At 28.6% G+C, this 24335-nt stretch overlaps 1 protein-coding gene across 4 annotated transcripts; it reads right to left on the minus strand.

Moving 5' to 3' along the window:
• Positions 1–30: 30 nt before the first annotated feature.
• LOC137818140 (protein TOPLESS) lies at positions 31–7952 on the minus strand. 4 transcript variants are annotated; one of them, XM_068621381.2, is made up of 27 exons: positions 7721–7866; positions 7164–7300; positions 6878–7057; positions 6630–6743; positions 6390–6548; positions 5783–5960; positions 5540–5666; positions 5339–5445; positions 5081–5249; positions 4872–4981; positions 4694–4763; positions 4508–4581; positions 4328–4423; positions 4158–4253; positions 3949–4076; positions 3597–3831; positions 3349–3510; positions 3181–3276; positions 2800–2946; positions 2098–2208; positions 1814–1993; positions 1600–1728; positions 1425–1520; positions 1070–1258; positions 828–994; positions 354–563; positions 31–272 (listed from the first exon to the last, which is right to left on the minus strand). In XM_068621381.2, the coding sequence occupies exons 2-26, from the start codon at positions 7241–7243 to the stop codon at positions 359–361; spliced, it is 3405 nt and encodes a 1134-aa protein (XP_068477482.2). In that variant the 5' UTR covers positions 7244–7300; positions 7721–7866; the 3' UTR covers positions 31–272; positions 354–358. The 4 variants fall into 4 exon arrangements, with proteins under 4 accessions (XP_068477482.2, XP_068477483.2, XP_068477480.2 ...); XM_068621382.2 differs by having other exon boundaries at positions 7420–7729; XM_068621379.2 differs by having other exon boundaries at positions 31–563; positions 7721–7952.
• Between the last annotated feature and the right edge of the window lie 16383 nt (positions 7953–24335).

The raw sequence follows: 24335 nt of genomic DNA on the forward strand, positions 1-24335 counted from the left end.
ATGCAAGACTGGAATGGAACTAACACAGGGTAACAAGTTAGGATCAATCAATCTAATTAAATAGCCAGAAGCAGTTTGAAAGCGCTGAAAAGAACTTGTACATCATCTGTAGCATTAAACTTAAAAAGAATTTTTCACATCTATCGGCAAATTACAATGTGGTTTAGGCCTTCAACCAAATGAGTTGCTCCAGGGCTCTGGCATGATATGATTTTGTGCACAGCACGATCGATGGATTTAACTTAGTTGGATCAACTAAATTGAAGAGTGCCCTGCATTAAGTTAAGTACAAATTTAGTTCTTAAAATTGGCCAGCAAGCCAAGTATGTAAAAGAAACTTGTCTTTGGCTGACATGGATCATCTTTGAGCTTGATCTGAAGAAGGTCCGACAGAAGTAGCTGCCACATTGCTTGCTGACCCATTCTCAATCGGAGGAGGCACACCCCACTTGCCTTCAGACTCAAGGGGTTCAAAAACATGAACTCCACCATCCGACAGTCCTACAGCAAACTGATTTGGCTCTTGTGGGTGAGCCGCAATTACAAGTGGTTGTACGTTGGAACTGCTTTATGAAGATAATGTTAGTATTCAACAAAAAGCATGTCAAAGATTAATTACAAGCACATTCTAAATTAAGAATAATCCAGGGTAACCCGAAAAAACCAATAAATTATAGGAAATGCCAAAATTATATTTATTTTCAGATTGACTCTCATTTTGGAAGAAGGGTAAGAAAATTAACGCATTTTAGATCTATTTCTTTGAATTCATAGAATATTCTTCCCCATGCCAGCTGATCCAACTACTTTAATAAAAGGATTATTACCTGACACTTGCAGGAAGATATGCAGAAGGATTGATACGACAACGTAATCTGAGATTTGAAGCACTAAATACACAGATTGTTGCGTCTAAAAAGCTGGCATATATAAGCTGGCTATCACAGGAGAATGTTGCATGCGATATTGGTGCAGATGAATCTCGCGGACACCACTACAATTGAAGCTAGTGGCATCAGACAAAAAGTTTGTCAAAATTATTCAAGTGATATATTGAACTGAGACTAACCTGCTTTAGACCTTCTAGTTTTGTTGCTTCATAAATGGCAAGCTGAGTTTCATGTACAACCAGGAACTGTATTTGATCTTGATGAAACTGTACACGGGTATCTGACTGTGCCGGTGGTGTCCTCCCGGGAGGAAGCTGCAAGAATCTAGACTTCTGCTTTTCCCATCCATCAGTGTTCCAAACACAAATCTGCATAATAAACAGGGTATAAAAGTAACTCTCCATATCATCACAGTAAAAGTTGCATTGCCACAGAAACCAGTTAAAGATTCAAATCTACAAGTTCTTTTATGCACTTGAATCATAGAAAAGCCAGATTCTGAAGACAGATCCATTATACTAAGCAATTAATTACCTGAGCATCTGCTCCAGATGAAACTAATACATTCAATACATGAGAGAAAGCAAGACCAGTAATTCTTTTAGTATGGCCTTTGAGTTTACTTTTAACCTGCAAAAGAAATGTGCATTAACAACAAAAGATCTCAAATCAAGAGTACAAACTGTTCACATACAGCCAGCTCTGTTACCTCATCAACACGGACATTATATATTTGAATAGAGGAATCATCCATGCCTATAGCAATAATATTATTATCCTGAGGATGGAAAGCAAGAAAGGTTGCCGCAGGTGGTGGAGGCATGAATGTTGTCATAGTCTGCACTTAGCCAGGAAGATTGAAATTGGTTCATTGGCATAATTCCAAAACATGGTCTTGAATAATGACAACGCTCATAGGTTACCTTAAAAGTCATCATATTGAACAGAGATATCTTCCCTCCTGATGCCGACATTACGTATGAGTCATTTTTGGACAATGCAAAGCAGGGTACAGCATCCTCAGGATTGCTATCAGCAATGTCATTTGTCATCAGGATGCCACTAGATGGTTGCCACAACTGCGGTTGCAAGGTAGCAGTGGCCTACAGGAGGAAATTATCAACATCAAAAGGGATTATAGTTCCGAATGTCAATTTCTGAATAGAAAATAGTAGTCTGACAGAACAAACTTCACATGTTCTCACACCTTGCCAGATGAGTTACGCTCATTTCGCTGCCATTTCCACAGCAGGTGAATGGCATTTGATGCTAACGCCAGAATAGCATTACCTGAATTTGTATATATCAACCTTGATATCTGTCCAAAAAAAAATCACAAATTTCATTCATGGAGAGGAGTTGGCCAGAGAAACCACACTTGTCCAATCATTTCTTTTAAATTATATTATATTCAAAGCCATATTTAGGGATTGAAATATTTTTGTATAAACGATTAAGGATTATTTCACCACCAACGTTTATGCATCAAGACACAAAACAGGTTAAATAGAGATGGTAATACGAACTGGAATCATGAGTTTGGCCAATTACAAAATTTACATGGGATAGGAGAACATTTCCTGCAAAACTAGATGGAAGCAAGAAATCCACAATGCTCCTTAGTTGCATAACCCAAGTCCGCAAGATACTAGTCTTACCAGATAATAGGAAAAGGCTCTTTTAAAGTAAGCAGCCAAGGTGTATCCAATCATCTACTGATAAAGATCATGTTCACTTAAGATTAAATTAAGGGTGGATGAACTCACTTTAAAGGAGATTTTCCTTAGAATTGTGGAGTAAAATGGGTTTGAGATAACACTACAACTAACCATGAAAACATTTGTAACTCTGCAATAAGTTTGTTACTAAATTTCTATGGAGGGTATACAATAAAATAGAAGTAACATACCTTAGTTACTCTTACATTCTCCGGTAGCTTCAAGGATCTACATTGAGATTGTTCATTTATTTCAGTGAGCTTCCATACCTTTGATTTGTCATTTGATTCTTCGCTTATTCTGGGTTTAACATCACCCATGTTTCGGGTATCCCCATTCTGACAGATGAAATTGACAGTTAAGTTAACAAATAATGGTTATTATAAATCATAATAAGTATAATATTATCATAATAAGTGTGATATTTCCTATTTCCCAATAAGTGATAAAGAATATGCATTATTTATTAAGAATTGCATGTTGAACAATAAAATAAACATTAAAAAGAATAGTACAACTATCACGCAAATAAATTATGAGTCCCGCTGATATACAAAGACAATATCACAAACCATTCCAGCAATAGCTACTACAGATGAAGCCCTCTCTGCCAGTGCAGCACTGGTTGCAGCGGCGGCAGCGGCGGCAGAAATTGGATTAATTGTAGGCTGCCACAAACATTGTGTCAGATTGGATTTTATTAATAAGAAATGAGCTAGGTATAACATATATAAATCTACCTTTGTCAAGGCTTCTGATGCCCTTGAAGCATCATATAATGAATTCTCTAGTGTGCGCAACAAACGAATACCATCCCCATTGGCTAAAATTTTGATTCCATTCTCATTTGCAGACACAGCTAAAAGTGTTCCATCCTTGTTGAAACGAATACGTGGGCTTGCCTAGAGTGTAGATCAGGCAACAATTAGCAAACAACTACAATTTCTAGAGGCTAGCTCTCCAACTTTCAATAAAATAATTAACTTACAGGGAGACCCCCATCAGCATCAACAGTTGTCAAAAGCTGAACATTATCCATATCCCAGAATTTGATGGAGAAATCATCACCAGCTGCCAAAAATCGATTTTTGGTGGTATCAAATTGCACAACACCCAAAGATCGCTTACGAAATCCTTGATAAGTCCTTTTCACAGCCCCTTCACTCTCATTCCACTCAACAATAGAGGATTCTCCATCTTTGCTTGTCCCGCATGAAAAGAGCCTGCAACATACATTCATAGCCAAAAACTTTTGAACACTGGGTAATGAAAATGAAATTTAATCCAACTAAGCAGCAAGAATCAGCACCATAGAAGGATCCATTGTTGAGAGTACATACCTTGTACCATCAGCACTATAAGCCATGGTTGTGCACCAACGACCAGGAGCCTCATAATCAACACGAGATCCCAAATTGTCATATAGCCATGCTTTTATTTTTCCATCTAATGCTGTTGAAAAGATGAACTACAACATCACAAGACAATGAGCATCAGCAAGAAAATCAACCCACTAAAAATCCATAAAGGTTCAGAAGTCAGTTTGAACCTGAATGTTTTCTTTATGATGTGGGCAGACAGAATAAACAGGAGCCTCATGACCTTCAAATGTATACTGCTTTGCACCCGAAGCAGCATCCCATACCTTCAATTATAAAATTTAGTCAGTAACACATTCAGCTTCTCCACTTAACCAAGCTCACGTTTTGACAAACTTACCCTGATGGTCTTATCATCACCACAAGTTATCACGCATAGTTGTTTATTTGGGTGGGAAAATGCTAGATCATTCACTCCACCAACATGAGCATCAATCTAGAAAACAGGATCATTAGGTAATCAAATACAAAAGATGAGCATGTGCATACGCATTATGTATATATGCATGCAAGTGTGTACCTCCAAGTGATGTCGTATTTCATCCCCACCTTGGTAAGAGTATATCTGAACAATGTGCCTTGAGTAAGCAACTCCTGTTCATTGAACAAACACAAAGACATTACTGATTAGTTCAGTTGACATCTCAAGACAAAAATAATATCATCATCATTCAAACATTAAAGAATTAGAAAATTCTTAACTTACCAAATAAAGCACCGTCAGGACTCCAAATCACGCGGTTGACAGAAACACCCGGATCTTTAACAAGAGCAGCCTGAATTTATCGTAATTAGTTTTTCTTCAGTGATGACAAAACTACAAGTCTTATGGTTCAGCACTTATTACTATCAAGAACACTCATACATAAAGGTAAAGGGACAACCTGAAATGGCATTGAACATGCACTAAGATCCCACACTTTGAAGTTCCTTGAGACCAAGCGCTCCCTAGAACCCACCTCCCACAAAGCAATGTCCCCCACATTTGTACCAACTGAAAAATGGCATCAAACAAAAGTTAAACGGAAATTTGGTTTCAAATACATGCAACTTCAAAAAAATACTATTAAAAGGTCTTAGAAGAGCAGCTGACCAAGAAGTAAAGATTGTTGAACTGGATGAAAGTCCATGCTCATAGGAGATGAACCCTGATTAAGAGTTCGCACAACAGCCTTAGGTATGTCATCAGGTGCATTAAATGCTTGACTATGTTGACCATGACCTGGGAATGTTGCTGATAACACATTGACAGGTAGATTCACCTGCATAAAGTGATGAATAGCATAAAACATGGGGTCAAAACTTGATTTTCCTACCAATGAATTACTAATTATGACCAAAAACAGATTACCTCATCTGAAATTCCAATTGGCCTTGTTCTCTTAGCAACATGCTCTGAGTCTCCAGATGGATAGTCAGAAGGATTAGTTGGAGGGGTCCTAGGATGCTTCAAAGCAGCTTAACAAGACAATGAAACATGTTAAAACTTGAAGTCAAGATAAATTTGATTCGATCATGTTATGACAACACCTAAAGAGTTGGTGAATAATACCAGGCATAGATGGAGCACCAAGACCTATAGCTCCACCTCCAGAAACCGCGGCATGTGCTACAGTGGTAGGATTCGACATCCAACCAGCCAGGGGTGTTGGCACTGGTGCTGGCGTAGGTTGAAAAGGCTGTAAAAAATAACCACAGCAAGGTCCAGCACCAAAATAAGAATCGAAACATTATAGAGACGTGTAATGATGGCCATGGTACCAAAAGAAGGTAGAAAATCAGTTCAGGAGCCCACCCCATGTGCACCAAGTGGAGGAAATCCTCCAGCCTTTGGTAAGGCACCTAGTAACGGGTTATTAGCAGGTGAAGGAGCTCGTGCACCATTTGGTTGTCCACATGAATGATCCACAAAAAGTGTTTTTATATCAGGATTTGGCCGTGGATTCTTGCAAAGTTGATGCTGCCAATTTAGGCTGCAATTAAAAGAAAAAGGAAAGCAATTCTTTGTTACTAGAATATAATTTAATCAAATAGTCAGAAGTGTATCTGCAGTACAAAACCTAGTACAACAATGTACAACAAATGCACAACAATGATTTATAATTTAACATAAAAGGGGGCACCGAAGCATATAATGCACAGTCAAATATTGCACCACATTGCACTAGATACAGATTTATGGAACTAAACTAATTTTGATGAAAACAATAGTTACATACAAGTGGAAATTGCAAAAGATTGCATAACAGTAACATCAAATGACCTCCATCAGTTGTAAATTAAGACACTAACTAAATTATTGCATTGGGTTGCATTGGGTATAAGAAAGTTATTTTCACATTCAAAGCACAAATAAGTGTTCCATACTGAGAAATCAATGTTTGGACATAAAAAAAAATTACCTTTGATTGATTAAAGTCCGCAACCTTGAGTTTTTAAGGTTGGGAAATTGCAATTTGTCACGAAATAAAGGATTTGCTTCGATGAGCTTTTTGAGCTCAACCAACATGATTGCTCGTGCAGACTTTGTATCACCGTACTTAGACAATTGTTCATTCTCCCTGTATCAACAGAAACTCATTAGCTGCTTCTTACAGAACTTTTTTTACACTGAGAACAGGAGTAAAAAGTAACATTAGTACCTAAAGTTTTCCAACGTCAGAAGCTGTGTGATTTCCTTGAACAATTCTTCATTAAATGTAGCAAACACTTTCAAATCCTTCACTAATATTTCTACTGCCTTAGACCGGTCATGCCTACGTGCGAAAAAATTAAAACAGTTAATTAAACTTGTCTGCTAGTAGTAGAACACTTCAATTTAAATGCTGAGAGTCAACAAAGAATCTAAATGTGAATTCGGTATCCAAATGTGAATTCGGTGTGAGCTTACTTATCTAAAGCCTCCAGATACTTCTGCTTCCTTATCTCAAAAAATATCTTCATAGAATACCTATTATCATCCACCTTGGTGAAACCGGAGAGGTATTTCTCCACCTCGTCCCAATTCCCGTTGTGCACTTCATCCTCAAAATATTTCATGTTAAAGAAAAACCCGGATTCCTGCTCAAGCCTGTTATTTTTTAACCCCAAAAAATTAGTTAATTAATGAATGTGGTAAAAATAAAAAATAAATAAAACACCAAAAATAACCTAACAAAATAACAAACTAGCCCCACTTGTGTACAGTCTCTTTGAACTTTTCCTCATCGAGAAACTGCAAGATCAAGAACACCAATTCCCTACTAAGAGACGACATCGGAACCCCCTCGTCTTCGATTAGATACACACTGAAATGAGCAACAGTGAACTAGATCTGCAAAACCAAAAAATAAAACAAAATAATAATAGCAGCTAGGGTCAGCCATGTAAACCACAGAAAATAAAATAAAATAAAATAAAAAATAGAAAAAAACGAATAATCGAAATCCGCACCGTCAATGAAATCATCTAACCAGAAGCATTTATTTATGGAGAGAAAACCCTCTGTATTTTCCAAAATTAACCTAAGAAAAAAAAAACGATGCGGTTTCGGTGGCCAAACGAAAACGAAGAAAAACGAAAACGATTTGACTCTATCTACATCCTACACGATCAACAAAGCAGCTTTAATCTAAGATGCATGAACCAAAAGTTTCAACCTAAAAAAAAAAAGAGCATAATTTTTTTAATAAAATTTAAAAAAAAAAAAAAAAAAAGCCACAGATTCGGAAACACGAAAGGGAGAAACTCTAACCTTCAAAGCTAACACATCACAAACCAAACGCTCTCTGTCTCTCTTCCGATTCTTGCACTTTCTCTCTCCTCGCGGAAATGGACTAATCTACTCGCTCTCTCTCTAGAAAACTCGAAAATATATATAGAGAGAGAAAGAGGTCATTTGAACTTGCAGAAATAGGGTGTTTTTTATATAGGAGGCGACAGATAGTGGAGGTGATAAGCCGCTTCACTTATCAATCTATTCCGATAAGCTATCAGGGAAGCAGACGCACTTATATTACAAGTGCAGTTAATTGCGGGGCCCACTAAGCCGGCTTCAGTTTTGTCTAAACAATCGGCTCGGAATCTCGAGCTAACAGCTGTCCTTCAGCTCCAGAATGGGGGTAATTTTCCAATGCTGACGCAACATCAAGCTACTCTGTGATGTCAACCGTTGGATGTTTGGCTCATGTTCCACAACACGATGACGTGGCATATCAGAGGGTGAAGATTGGAGGTGGAAGGGTAGGGGAAAGGCGTGGATAGTTGCTGAGAAAGCGACTTTTACTGGGTTAAGATCCCCCGGTAACGACAAAGTTTCTCGGAGGGGGTCCCATAAGTTTGACCCTGGAGTTTGGAAGTTATTACGATGCTTGCCACTGCGAGATGCGCGTTTTATCACCGTGTTACGTGGGGTATTATCGCGGTACGATATGTTTGTGCGAGATGAAAGTTAGTAAAGTAAGTGAAGTGAATTAAATGTGTGGTCAGAGAAGTGTGTAGGTTATTGTCCTTGTCAGGTGTGTGCCTCTGCCTGTTCTTTTCCACCTAGTTATAATAATAAAATAAAAATAATAAATATTTCACAATATAAATAATTATGGAGAATCATAAATTTTTTTTTAAATTATAACATCAAACTAAAAAGGAAAAAATTAACCCACACATCACAATTTACTATGGGAAAGTGCTGGTTTTCAATGCAATTTGTATATAATTTATTTTCTGAAATTACTCAGTTTCACTCTTTCCATTAATGTCTTTTAACACAATAAATTGTTTAAAGAAATATATAAATATATTTATTTATGGATAAAAGATGCTAACAACTTCTCATTTTTTATTTGTATTAATTAATTAGGATGGAACCATTTAATGAAAGTAATATTTTTTAATTACGAAACTAAAATTTAATAATATCTTGTTTCCGATTAAACAAATTCACATATTAATATACATACAAAACTTGTTTAATGGCTTAACACTCAACCTTTTTATTTAAACATTTTGGTTTAAACCATATATTATATAATGTTATTTTTCAATTTAAATTAAAAATTTATCTTAATATAGATTATTGAAAGAAAACTTTAATTGTTATTAAATATGTCTATATAAGGATTGTGGTTTGATATAATTAACAAATAACTATATCCCTTAAATATATATAGTAAAAAGGTTAGATTGGGTAATAATATATTTGGATAAGAAATTAAAATTTTAGAAAAATTAAATGCATTAAATTTAAATGATATTTCAACTTCGACCTAATCAACTATTCTAATTAGTTAAATTAACAATATTCCAAACGAAACCAAGTCAACAACACATTTATCAAGTTAATGAGAGAGTATAAAAAATACACGTAACAGAAAACATGAAGAATTTTAAATTTCTACATTCTACGTTGAATTTGACATTTTATAATTCCAAGTATAAAATTACTCTCATTTTCTAAAATGTATAAATATTTTTTACACTATAAAGTATCTTTATATTTTGTTAAAAAGGTCCAATTAAAGCATTAATAAAGAATATTTTATTTAAATAAATAAATAAATATAAATTAATTTATATTCTAAAAATATCTATTAACTTTTCACAATAAAAATGGATCCACGTTGAAGGGATAAAGAGAATAGCCACTAAAAGTGATATGTTCACACTGAGGGATACAAAAATCCAAAGGGTGACCCTCCAAAAATCGTCCCTATCGTTAGAGTCTGTTAAAAATAATTGTGGACTTAAATTATAGACATGTGTGTACAATTTTTTTTCAAATTTCAAGAAAATTAAAATATTACAATTATTTTTTATAAAGAGTTATAGAATTAAAAAATTATAAAAAAACAACTTTTTACTTTGTATATTCGTCTATAAAGTAATTTTAATTTATAAAAATAAAGTTTTCTATTTATTTTTCCCTGCTATAAATGGTAATAAAAAAATCATTCAAACTTTCTCTGTCACTACTTCAGTTTTATTTTCTCCTATATTGTACAGAATAATAATGTTAAGTCATAAAAGTTCATCCCCTAGTGTCCTCATATTGTTTATCACTTCTAACTTTACTAAACACTCAAACAATTCATCCTGATGTTACATCTTGTTGTGTTGTTTATATCCATCTTTTTGACAAAGTATTTATAGATAAAAGAGTTCTAGATAATACCTAAAACTGATTGTAAAATTGTTGATGTATCGATTGTTTATTTTATTTTTAATTATTAGTATTCGGTAATATATATATTAATGTGGTCTCAATTTCTTCATTTAATTATTGAAACTCGATAATATATATTAATGTGGTCGATGAGTCATTGAGATCGAGAAATATTACTTTATCAGTATCAAGTGTACAAATAATAAATATCAAACTATAAAAAAATGTATAATTAAGAAGTGTCATTTAAAAAAGAGAAAAAAATTACAATAGAACATATATCTATTTATCCATTAATAATTGAGTGTACGTTAACTAATATAAAATTATTTCACTTAATATATGATGTAAATTTAAAATTGTAAATATACAATTGTATTCCTCTACACAATAATTTTATATCATTTTAACAAAATTATTTATGGTAGAAAATGTGCGTGATGTTAAAAAAACTACTTATTAACGTGTTCCCTTATTTTAAAACAAAATAAGGTGGGGACCTTCTTTGAAAATTCCCCATGTCAAGTTGCTTTTGTGTAAAAGAAAGACAAAATGGTTAAAAGAAAAAAGGAAAAACAATAGAAATGAAAAAAAAACACACACACAATAAAACAATTTTATTAAATTAATTAGTTGACATTCATATATTTTGTAAAACATAAAAATTAATGTAATATATGTTATGTAAGGAAGTAGTCAATGAGACGTATGTTATCAAACTACCACAATTATATGGTCGAAGAGGTATCGACGAATTAAATATTTGAATATCAGGTCCGTCATTCAAAGATAAATTTTTAAGACAATCAATTAAGTATAACACATGTGTATGCAACTCTCACTTAATAACAAAATTAACTCGATAAGTTGTATCAAACATAAACTAACTTGCATATGTATCCTATAAATATGTGTTAAATAACAAGACTAACAATAATTAATATTTTAATTATCATATACTGAAACCTGACTTAAGCATCAAATGTCTTTTGCATATACTCATACGTCCGACCGAAAATAAAAATTAAGACCGAAGATCATAACCATAAGTAATTGACAAAGAATAAGAGAAAAAACAATCTTTTTCTCACCTATATAAGAATAGTATACATTTATTTTTTAATAATTGTTTGTTTTGTAAATTATTTATGCATAAAATATATATTTCATCTTATTTATCACATATGTAAAGTATCATATTGTAACTCCACACTTTAATAATTAAAATTAATTAATAATGAAGCATGTTATAAGTCCATGAAGAAAAACCAAGTTATAAGAATATTTATTAGATTTGATGATGAGTATAATTACTCAAAAGACATTATATCATTTAATAGATTCTGTTATACCTTTTATTATGACTGTATCTTCAAAAAAGCAAATAAGAAATTTATAAATGTTTAAAATATTGTAATTATAATAAAAAAATAAATATTTATTTGGATTTTGGAAATGTGAACATACCTCAAAATGGGAAGGCAAGGGTAAGGACTGGGTCCCACAACCTATTGATGATTGACATGAACACGATACAAAGCAAATTGGGTCCAGTGGGTCCCACATTCTCTCTCTAACTTTTTTCAATTTAGTTTAAATAAATAAGAAACTTTATCTCTCTCTACCTGCCTCTCTTTTTTTATTTACATCCTTTTTTTCACTTTATTTCACTATTTTGTTTTCAATTCCGTCTCATTTCTTCAACTTTATTAAATTAATTATAATATAACATAAATAATATATTGTTAAATAAAACTAATTTATTACCAAAATACTTTACATAGATGATAAATTAGATAAAAGAGATTATCTCATTTTTATAAATAAAAAGTCAAATTCTAAACATTTAAAAATATTATTGAAAAAAAAACTAAATCTTATAATTATAAATACGTTCTACACTTTAAATACGTAATTTATAAAGTTTTCATTCTCTTAACAAGTATAAGATATATAAGATATGTGTTTGGGTTAACATTTGATTATGAAGTTTTGTTAAATAAAATTTATACTATGAAAGTGATTTGATCTTAAGTTTTAGAGATAGTATTGGATCAATTATTACATTTGAGTTATTATCTGTTTTGAAGGTTAATGTTTCGTCACGATTTTATCTATTTTAGAAAGTTGGAGAAAAAAATAGTATATAAACTGTTTTTAACATCGATTTCGACCGAAACTATATTCACGATAAAAAAAATTAAATAAACTTTATAACTATATAATAATAAACTATATATATAAATATATATATATATATATAAATATATATATATATATATATATAAATATATATATATATATATATAATGCACTAGGTCCAAACCCTACCTGTTTTTTTTAAGATCGTAGCATGAGTAAGAAGAATTTATTAATTTTATTGATTATCTATTTTTCTTAGACAAGACACTAATTTTATACTAATATTTCAATATTGTTAGGTCAGTACTATCGTTCTTGTAGGGTTTGATTTTAATATTTTCAACTAATATATTTTTCATAAGTTTAATAAACGTGTTTTTCTCATAAGTTTCTTTAGATTTAAATGTACAATAACTTTATTAGAACCGTAAATATTAAATTTAGTATTTTATTTAAATGGTTAGTTTTTTAACAACAGTTATATAAAAGACCTTATTAAATACAGAAGTTAAGGACTATACTAAAAATAATTTATAAAACCAATTAAAATTAGTATTAAATAATTAAAAGAAATATAGTCGTGGAATTTATTTGAGCATTTAAGGTATTTTAAATTTTGATTGTGACGGTTGAGTTTGGTGGCTGACACTCTTGAGGTAAGCTCAAACCGACCACGTGCATCTTCCACAACAATTATATTGTTTTTATGTTAGTGTTGAAAATGTAAATGCATTTATTTTCCTTCATATTAAAAGTTTTATAATAAAATGTAAATGTATTTATATAATAAAGCTTTATTTATATATAAACAACAGTTGTTTTTTTAAGTGCATATAGTTAATTCTTTAATACCACAAAGACTTTCATATTGTTTTTTTTTTCAAAATTATCAAATTTGATAAATTTTAAAAAAAATTACATAAACGAGTGTGTGAAAATACGATTTTAAAATAATAAAAAATTATTTCTTTAAGACGGCTTTAAATTAATTAAAATGAAATTATATTTTTAAATTTTAACTTTCCAAATTTTTAATTTTTTATAAAAGTCTTGTTTAAATATATATATATATATATATATTATTTTGATAGAATTTGTGTGTGTTTTAACTATTTATTTTTTGTAATATCTTTTTTATATTATTCTAAATATTTATATCGTATTTCTAAGTTGTTCAATGTTGAGATTCATTACATGCAGAATTTTTTTTTTGTATAAAACACGATCATGACATGTATAAAGAAACAAGTTAGTATTTTTAATTTTTTTGATGCATAATCATTTAATAATATTCTCATATATCTTAATTGACATCACAACACCTAAACATCACAATTCATCCAACTTAATGAATATAATCATAATATTTAAACAACAAAGTGCCAAATGTATACAATTACTACATGTTCAACGTAACTCGTGTCAAAAATCTACTAACATCCACATATAGACATTTGACTATACTTTCGAAAAATTACTCTATTGAAATTAGAATTTAAGGACATGCACTTGTCATATTATCATGTTCTCATCATGACATGGTTTCTCTTTCAAGAAATTCATCATCATATGACATGAGTAAATTTATAAGATATGTTAAACTTTGTCATATGAACTTTCTTCAACTTTCACCACTTTATATTCCATTTCACAAAATCTCACAAATCAATACATTCTCCTGATAATCTCAACACGATATTTCATTTTCTGGAAGTACTATGTCTTGATCACATTTTCACTTGATTCATCAATCATTTAACACATCATACATCCATTAACAGTCAAATATTTAACTTATAAATATATAAATAAATATGAATTAAAATTAACAAAAATCAGTATACAATAACTAAACAAACAAAATCAGAAGAAGTTTATGTTTAGCTTGAAGGAAAATAATTATTTAGATTCTAAAATTGGTAGTTAAAACATTGGTAGCTTATTAGATACTAATTTATAAATTAGTTTATAAATTTTATTAATAGTATAAAATATTTTAGATTCCAATAATTTGTATAGTCTTTAAAATAATATATAATTTAGTCAATATATAGACTAATTATTTTTTATCTTTAAATTTAATTTTATTTAATAATAATATTTTTATAAAAAAACACACTCATACTAAATTTTAAACAACCAAAAAGTAAATAAAAAATGTAAAAATAAAGTTACCTTTGGGGGTGTTTTAATACATTTGAATTTTTAATTTCTTCTCTTGGAAAAGTAAAATGATATACTATGAATTTCAATTAAAATAAAGAGAATGTCACAATTATATTCAGTGGTGAGAGTGAGAGAGAGATGAAAATGATGTTTTACCTTACCAGTGAGACTTTTTAGTATAAAATAAATTTTCCACATTAAATTGTAAGAAATAGAGAAAAATTGAACTAAGATTATATGTCTCTGTGATACAAAGGGATGTTTTATTTATATTGAGAAAATAAAATCAAACATTATATTAAGAAATGAAGTCCCTATTAATATAAATATAATCTTAATATTTTTTTTTTATGAAAATCTTACATAATCTTGATATATTGTACTTGGTAACTAAGGGGTGTTATGAAACTCATATTTTTTTAAATGTTTTGATATGTGTATAAAATAATTTAATAAATATTTATAGATAAGTTGACATTTTTCTCTATTTCAAATTTAAGAGAAAATGTATTCCAATACCATTAATCATCGTGTGGGATACGTAAAAGGAAACATCAAGAATCTTCCCAATTCACTTTTTTTTTTGGAAAAAACTGAAAAAGTGAATTTGTTTTCATTAAGGGAGAGAGAATTGAAGGTTAAAGAAAACGAAAGGGAATTTTGTAAGAGATGTGATAAATATTATTGATAAAAAAAACATAATTAATTGAAATTCTAAGATTATAATTTTGTTTTTTTATTAAAATTCATTTAAAATGAAAATATAATTACTTATTTATACATTAAACTTGCTGGTGATTAAAATGTTATTTTTCTTATGATTGGTTAGTTCAGTTAAAAATATATAAATTATTTGACATTATGGTTACATGCAAAATTATTGAGAATGAATTTGATAAAACTAAATAAAATTGAAATAAAAATAATTGTAAAAAATTTAACTGAAATTAGATTTCGTAAAACTTAATAAAATAAATTGAAATTGGTTAAAAAAATAATAATTAATTAACATGAAACATAGAACTTAATGATGAAAAATAAAATAAAATAATAATAGTTAGGCGGAAAAAAAAACAAGGAAGTCAAAGTTTTAAAAAAAAATTGCATCATCAATTACGTCACGAAAAATATAACCACACCAACACAAATCAAGAAGTTTGTTTTAATGCACCAACTACAACACATAACAAAAGTTTAGCTAACTCAAACCATGCAAATCACAATGAAACACAACATAATCGATTATGGCCTTCACACAACCATTTTTCAAAGTTCTACCTTTATATTTTGATGTGTAACCCCACTTGGATAGTAAAGTTTTTTAACAAACAATCACTAAACCATCTTAACGAGCACTATCGATAATCATGTCTATCAACACAACACCATGAGGCCACACTTTTTAAAGGCAACATGATAAACTTCCAACACCACCATAAAATACACACAACAATAACTTACAAACCAAAATGCTACTTGAGAGAGCAAACAAAAAAATGTTAACCCAACATGTCACTTGTATGTATTTAATGAAATTTTCAAATCCCAACTACCTCAACTATTATGATCAAGGAATATCAACAATGTTCAACTTCGGAAATCTTTGCATACATGTGAATTTCTATCATACACAATGAAAGTTATATTGTCATGCACAATGAAAACAATGTTGTCATCATAATTTAAAACCAATGTCATTTTCATCTTTGCAAAGACATATAAATGACTTTCTCTTTATTTCATCTTACGTGAACGATGAGTATATCAAAAAGGTGAATTCACTCTTTTATGCCTTCATCTCCACGCACAACTGTTGATTCAAACACAATAATTTATCTCAAATTGATTAGTGTGAAGAGTACTTACGAGAATGTAATGTAAAAATACTTAATTTTTTTTTAATACATTTTTTTAATTTTGCTTCTTTTGATCACTAGATTGTATTAAACATATAGAATTAAATGTATGTCTGACATAAACTTAATAACTAATTTGTAATTCTATTTGTTAAATAAAACACTTAATTGATCTTAGTAAAAAGATTTATCTTAGTAACTTATGGGATTTTTTATCATGAGTTTTACAAGGCAAGGAATATTTCATTAATATACTACAGGATGATCATTCTAACTTCGGTTAAAAAAAAGTATTTTTAAGAACTTAAATCAAAGACAATTGTTCTTATCATACTTTTAAACGTGTATCAATTAAAAAGAATTAGTTTAGCTTAATGATTTTGAATTATGCATCTATATTAATTAATTTTAAATGACTACCGGTCATAATAATTTCATCTGATTAAAATAAATTTATCTCATAATTATCTATAATATAAAAAAATCAAACATATTATTGGTTCTTGTACCCTTCATTAAATTTGGTATTGGTTTTTTTGTTTTAAAGATTGATTAATTAATTTTAAACTTTTAAAATACATTAATTTATTATTTTATCAATTCTGTGTTAATTATTAGCCTTTACTAAATATTAAACCCCAAAACACTAATCTTACATATTAAACCTGATAACAAAAATTTGTTATTAATATTTAGACATAAAAAAAGCTAAATAATATATTTTCAAATACGAATAAAAAAAAGATACATCCATATATAGAATATATAGAAGTGCATTTAGTATTTCCATTAAAGAAATTTACTCGCATTCAGATTGGGCACGCAAAGCGAGCAAAGAGAGAAACGGAAAGCAATTTATGAAGTTCACTTTCTCGAGAAAGTAAATTCTCGCGGGGCAATATCTCGCGATTTATCAAGAAATAGAAAAGTGGTTGAGAAATATCGTATCGGTGGTGGTGTTATGACAGTGTGATGTGGTGACCGAACAAAAGGATTGACTCCATTTGGTCATAAAAATTTTAAATATTTTTTAGTGATTAAATAATTGCTAATACTATATCACGAAAGCGACACATCAATGAACAGACTGTTATGTGCTCCTCCACTCTCACCATGTGAAGCGTGCACTTCACGCTCTTCACGATTGTTGTAGAAATTTATTTAATTTAGAGATAAAAGTATATGAAAACCTACAAAGAAGACAAAATATCTGTATCAATAATCAAAATAGAAAATGTTTGACTTATACTCTCATTTTCTTTTCAACACACATATATATATATATGTTAATGTATACATAATTTTTAAAAGATAATATTAAAAAAAGTTAAAACACAGAAAAGGGGCACCATTAATATTAAAAAAGTTATTTGTTCATATATCAATGACATTATATGAGTTATAAAACAATATTATATTAATTTGAACATTTCATAACATATGTGATATTTTTTCACTTGATAATTGTATTATAGAAATATTGATCCGTTTAACAATTCTTATGTAATAAAAAAATCAAAGTAAATATTATATTGATTTTGAATTTAAGATAATACATCTTATATTTGATTCACATTATAATTGTATTATAAAAATGTTGATTCATCTAATAATGATGTGATTTGATAATTTTTAAAGTAACTATAAGATAAAATAGATATAAGTTTGATTATATTGTTTTTTTTTACTTTCTCCTTGTTAAACATACAAAATTTGTATATATTATTGTATTTATCAAGTAAAAATATATGTAACGTTTTAATAATTATTATCATTATTATATTAATTGAATAAACATTATATATAAATAGATATACTATAAACATATTATATATATAATAAAATCAATTAATCATCTCGAAACTTGTTTGCTTCATTCGTTACATGCAACAAAATATGCTTTCATTAGAATTGACAAATACAAGTATGCGACGGTTAATTAAATTAAAATTGAACGTTATATTATAATATAATTATATTACAAAATACGCATGTTAATATAAATGAAGTCATATTTAATCACTCATCATGTCATAACTAGATATGACGTGTTTTCAAAGACTTTAAAATTATGTTAAACAAGTCTCTTCATAGGCTAATACTTGATATATCTTGAACTCACCAGACTTTAATTTATCTATATTCTTGATATCACAATGACACAAAACATTTGTTACCAAGCTAAATGTACACTTGTTACCAGAACAAATATATCTTTATTAAGTTGATATTTGAATATTAATGTAATTTTGTGCTTATCATCGTCACCCAAGACATGATATTACCCTAAGTATCTCTACATCACTCGAAAAGGATCATGCAAGCCACCTAATTAGGGCTATTGATATAGGATCAAACATTATATGTATATATATCATCTCACATACATGTATATGTAACCAATACATCTAAGATCCACCACCTATATAAAGAGTCATAAAAAAAGAACACATGTCATGCGTCTAAACATTAATCATATATCTATTCAGAATGTATATAATTAATCTCATATTCTATACATCACATCATCCATAAACATGTATAGAAGCATCAAGCATAACATAACATCATCACCACCTCACATATTGTTGCTTGAGCAAGCTTTTTTTTCACTTGAGCGACTTTAACAACATACATAAACATTTTTCTTAAGCAAAATGTAACCTAAGAACAAAACATTCTCATGGTTCTCCACATTCTAACGATTGTTGTTTTATTGTGATTGTCCATCACTTAAGCATTATAGTTAAGGCTTAAGCCTTGCAACTAAGTCTTAAGTAATATCCACATGTTGAAACACCATCCAACAAGTTCCAAAAGGCCCAATTGGAATCTTATCACGTTTGATAGACCAACCAATGCTTAAGTTCCTAGGCTGCATGTTATGTAATGCCACATGTTATGACACGTGGACATTGCCTCACATCATGCGTATTTAGAATCAACAATTGATCCATAAGTCACGTTGCTCAAGCGTCTTGTACAACGCTTGAGCAATATGCTTTTAAATGAGAGAAAATTGTCTCAATATCTCTCTCACTCACGCTACAAGTCATCGCTTTAGCTATACACTTGTCACTTGAGTGATGAATCTATCGCTTGAGCATGTAAGATAGTTAGTATAATTAATGCACATCGCTTGAATCTTGCCTCACCAACCCTACATCACTTGAGTCATATTCAATTTAAGACTAAACCCAATAAAAAGATGCCGTTTTTCTAAAAATTTCCAATCCATGCAATAATTTCATACTTTATAAGCTCAAAACAATAATTTCCCAACTCATACAATGTCAAAATTATCAATACCAGACAACATTTGTACTAGAGAAGACTCACGATTCATGTATCTTTATGTTCCATATATTCTATTTATCAAAACAACCATCACAATACGACTTTAATATTATCTCATTTCATTTGTATTGAAGCAAAAATACTTGAGAATCATTCACAACAATCAAAACCGCTTAAATAAGCATCCAAGAATTCAATCATATACAAATAGTATAGCCACTTATATAATTAACAAACAAATTAAATATAAAAAATAATTTAAATATTTAATGAGTCTTAAAAAAATCAAAATATTAACCTAAGTAATTATAATAAAAAGATGATTTTTTTTATAAAAAGTTATTAGTGGAAGAATACAAGTTAACACACATCTAACCTAATTCAAAAAAAATTAACACACAAGTTAAGTGAATCAAATTTAATTTGCTTCATATTTACAAAAACTATATTTTTTCTAATTATTTAAACTCGGAGTCAACCAAATTAACCCACAAATTTAAATACATTTTAACACCATAATTTCCATTCAAAGGAATATATGAAGAAGTTCACACATTAACCAATAATAAACCTAATAGAATATAACGTATAAGAAAACAACAATTCTAATTTTATAAATCAATAAAAAATTAAATTATAAGTAAATATAATTCTTAAGACTTTTCTATTGTGTCAATAAAGAATTTCATTTGAACTAAATTCATTGGTCCAGGCTCTTATTAATATTCATTTAATAGTTTGATTAGTTAATAATTCATCTTGCATTATACATATCCTAAAACTATATTCTAATATTTTGAAAGAAAAAAAAAATGGTTTTCCACTTTTGTTAGTAAAAGGAACATTTGCGATTGAATGAATATTGAATTGAACCCATTATCTTTCGAATTGATGTCCAAGTTGTCAACATCATTCCCAACTTTGTCACAGTTTCCATTACATGTTTTTTAACACAAAGTTGCGTAGAAACACAGAAACAAAATTAAATAAAATAAAAGTTCCATTTGCATCACAACTTTATCATATCTTACAAAAACTAAAATAGCAATTCAAAACCATTCAATTACATCCCAATAATATTATACAATAAGTTTAATAGTTTTTTTTATAGTATTATAATTGATTTTATTTTTTTATTTTAAATATTTGTTTTAATTATAGTGGAAAAATCAATTTTCCACATTTTTCATGAAGGGAATGTTTTGATTGATAAGTTTACTTTAGTTCATATAGAACAATTTTTTTTTTTATTTAAGTTTTTTTTATAATTATTTATAAATAGGTAAAGGTTATATATATATATATATTTATTTATTTATTTTGTTAATATATAGATTTTGTTTCAGTCTCTTCATATTTACTTGTATTTTTCTTAATAATATTTTTTCAGTCGTAGTAGATGATTATTGTTATTTGGAATGTTGACCTGAATGTTAAGTTTCACAGTAATACCTATCATGAGAGTTTTCATGTAAAAAATATTTTTAATTTCGTTTTATTTTTGAAAAAACCAGATCATTAATTATTTTGACTTATTAAGAAAATGAAAAATTATTAAGTAAATTCAATAATAAGACAGTACGTACAAAATTTATCGATTTCTATAATAATGATTTAATAAATTATATCCATAATAATTTCTAATTAATGGAGAGCATACAAATTTTTACACTAATCATACTTATTCATTAAACTCATATTTTCACTATAAAGTATAGATATGAAGATGAGTTTTATAATGACGTTGCATATATGCTCAATTATTAGTGTATTTAAAATGATTGCATGTACAATTATTTGGGGTTGAAATCCTAAAATGGATTCCCTATAAAAGTATATGTTATTTATTATGTTAGTACTATGCAATTACTATATATATATATATCCACGTGTTTAAGTACTATGCAATTACTACTATATATATTTAACTTTTTCTATTAAATTAAATGAATTTAATAAATAAATAAATAAATTTTTAGACTGTTTTGTAATAAGAATTAAAGTTAAATAACGATCGATTTCTAATGTATTAATTATTTCTACATAATTCTTTGCAAGGAGTATTTAATAGTATTGTTTGTCACTTTGTCGAGAAAATTGAGATTGATTGAGCGCGAGTAGAAGCAGGAGAAGAGAGAAAACTGGATTATGCCAAAAAAGCGCGATAAGAGAATCGTTGAAGCGGTGCGCGAGAATTTGATTGAAACGATAAAATGAAGGTTTTGGTTTTTGTGTGGCGTACATGAAATGCGATGCCAGGTCTGACAGTAAAAGCGAGACAGGGTTTTGATTACAACAATAATTCAACATTTTTTTAATCATAAATTTTCATATTTTTTTTCTCCCCATTAATTTATAAATAAATAAATATTTTACACTATTATTTTTCTATAAGTTACCTTTTTAAAGACAATTCATTTGTAATTTTTTTAAAATGGTAACTATGTAATTCTTACCTGGGTCACGTTGTCATTATTCTAAAGAGGCTAGAAATAAAATAAATTTATGAAGATAAAAAACTTTGAAAAAACATATTATTTAATGAGTTTCTTTTTTAAGAATAATCTTAACTTCTTCAAGATTTTTTCCCCATTTATATTTTAAAGTCCATTGTTGGAAATCCCACATCGACTAAAGACAATTCATTGTATATAAGTGAGTGCAAACCTCAAGCCGATTTTATGGGGTTGAGTTAGGCTTAAAGTTCACTTCTTAACATGATATCAGAGTCATTTTCGATCCTATCCTAGCGAGTATTTGTTGGGTTTATCAGGCCACCACCCATAATATGTTATCCCACGCCTGTTGTCACTCTCGACATGAGGGATGTGTTGGAAATCACACATCGACCTCATGAGCCGATTTTATAGGGATTGAATTAGGCTTAAAGTCCAATTCTTAACATCCATTCCAAAAATATTAGTGTGATGATATTATTATGTGTTACATCATAATAAAGAGTTTGAAAGTAAAAGAAACATAAAATCAGAATACTTAGTATAAATGGGATACATTCTAACTTAAACCTAAATATCAAACCGAGACAATGCTTGTTATTATAATATTATTAGTAATTTAGTATTTTTGAGTGGCCTAAGCTTCTTTTTTTTCCTTTGTAAGCAAGCACACTTCAATGACCAAATCAGAAAATTATCTACTTTTTTTTCTTTACACCCTTCTCATAATATTAAATTTTAGAATAAAGTTTCTTTTATACTCTAATAATAATAAAATTACCCTTCTACAACTATTTTTTTAATAAAATATTGTATTATAATAAAATAATAATTCTTTTAGGTATCAAATGAGATTAATCGGTGTTAAAATATAGTTGTCCTATATTATTGTTCATAACTAATTTGATCTAATTCAACCTTATAAAATCGGTTCGTAAGACAAAAAATTTATTTACTTATACACTATAAAATGTCTTTATCTTTATTCGATATGAGATTTTCAACGCACCCCTTATATCGAGTCTGTTAACTCGTAAATAAGACTATATATTTGCAAATGATCCGATAGACAGGTGATCTGATACAGTTAACAAATATATAACTCGTTCATTTTATGCTTAAATTTTGTTTTTAATAACTTTTGCAGGTATTGGCAATATCACATCATTCATATTTTTTCTATTGAGTTCAAACACTATAATGAAAATAATATTTTAATCACACATAAATTTCATGTACAAATAAATAGTTTAATTTAATTTTAAATTAATCTTGATTATAAGAATAAAATTATAATTTTATCAAATCACTCATAAAATTTAATAGAAAATTTCCTTCAGTTTTTAGTATAAATTAGGATATTTAATCTCATTCTCTACTCTGTTTTTCTTAAATTTATCATTTTTTTTTTCTCAAATTCACTTTTCAATCCAAACAAATCATAACTTTTATCTTTTATGAAAAAGGTAGACAGATATAGTTTTGAAAAGTGTATAGATACTGTAGAGAGAGTGTATTGGGCCTAGATTAGCCTAGTAAGTATTTAATAAAATAAATTTTCTATTTATTTATGGCAGACCAATTTATCTTTAATTAGGATAAATTCATTTTTTCACTTTATTCTTAGCTCAATTTTATTAACCTATTAGTAAGACTCACCGAAATAAATAAAATTTATCCACTTTTTATTTTTAATTTAAAAATATAAAAAATATATAATCACAATATAATATTAAAAATTGAATTTAAAATCTAACTAAGTCTTACAAAACTAATTTATAAAATAATATTCACAACCATATCTTTAATTTTAGCTGATGATCAAAAATCTCGAACTCAATATAACCATTCTAATATATTTATCATAATAAATAAGTAAGAAAAATCACACTTTCTTACTCATCGTCTTTTAACTATTTGTTCAAAGTTTTTGTAGAGATTTGATGAGAAGAGAGACCAAAATACTATAAACAAATTATATTGGATTAGGTTAAAATAAAACTGGATAAAAGATTGGAGGTTTAGATTAAAATACATTATAATTGGTATTTTTATAGTAATAGTAATAATGATTGTGTTGATATAAGTAATAATAAAGCATTTATATTAAATTTCACTTTATATATACTATTTTTTATTGATTCAAAAGTTTTCCCTTGTGTTTTTTTGGATTTAAGAGTTTGTTTATATTTTATAAATATACGTAGTTTATAATAATAATAGTAATAAATTTATTAAGTAATATGCAATTTCGTGTAAAAGGGTTTGACCATCCCTAAAATGATTTTCATT

Source organism: Phaseolus vulgaris, chromosome 10 (assembly GCF_051622355.1).
Source record: "Phaseolus vulgaris cultivar YP4 chromosome 10, ASM5162235v1, whole genome shotgun sequence".
Lineage (NCBI taxonomy): Eukaryota > Viridiplantae > Streptophyta > Magnoliopsida > Fabales > Fabaceae > Phaseolus > Phaseolus vulgaris.

What these genes read in the sequence shown, in the direction of transcription:
- LOC137818140 (XM_068621379.2), bottom strand. Translation starts at nt 7,243, where the DNA reads ATGTCGTCTCTTAGTAGGGAATTGGTGTTCTTGATCTTGCAGTTTCTC. An exon ending in AACTAGAAGGTCTAAAGCAG is followed by an intron (nt 995 to 1,069) that starts GTTAGTCTCAGT and finishes CTTCAATTGTAG; the next exon opens with TGGTGTCCGCGAGATTCATC. An exon ending in TATCTTCCTGCAAGTGTCAG is followed by an intron (nt 564 to 827) that starts GTAATAATCCTT and finishes TTCATAAAGCAG; the next exon opens with TTCCAACGTACAACCACTTG.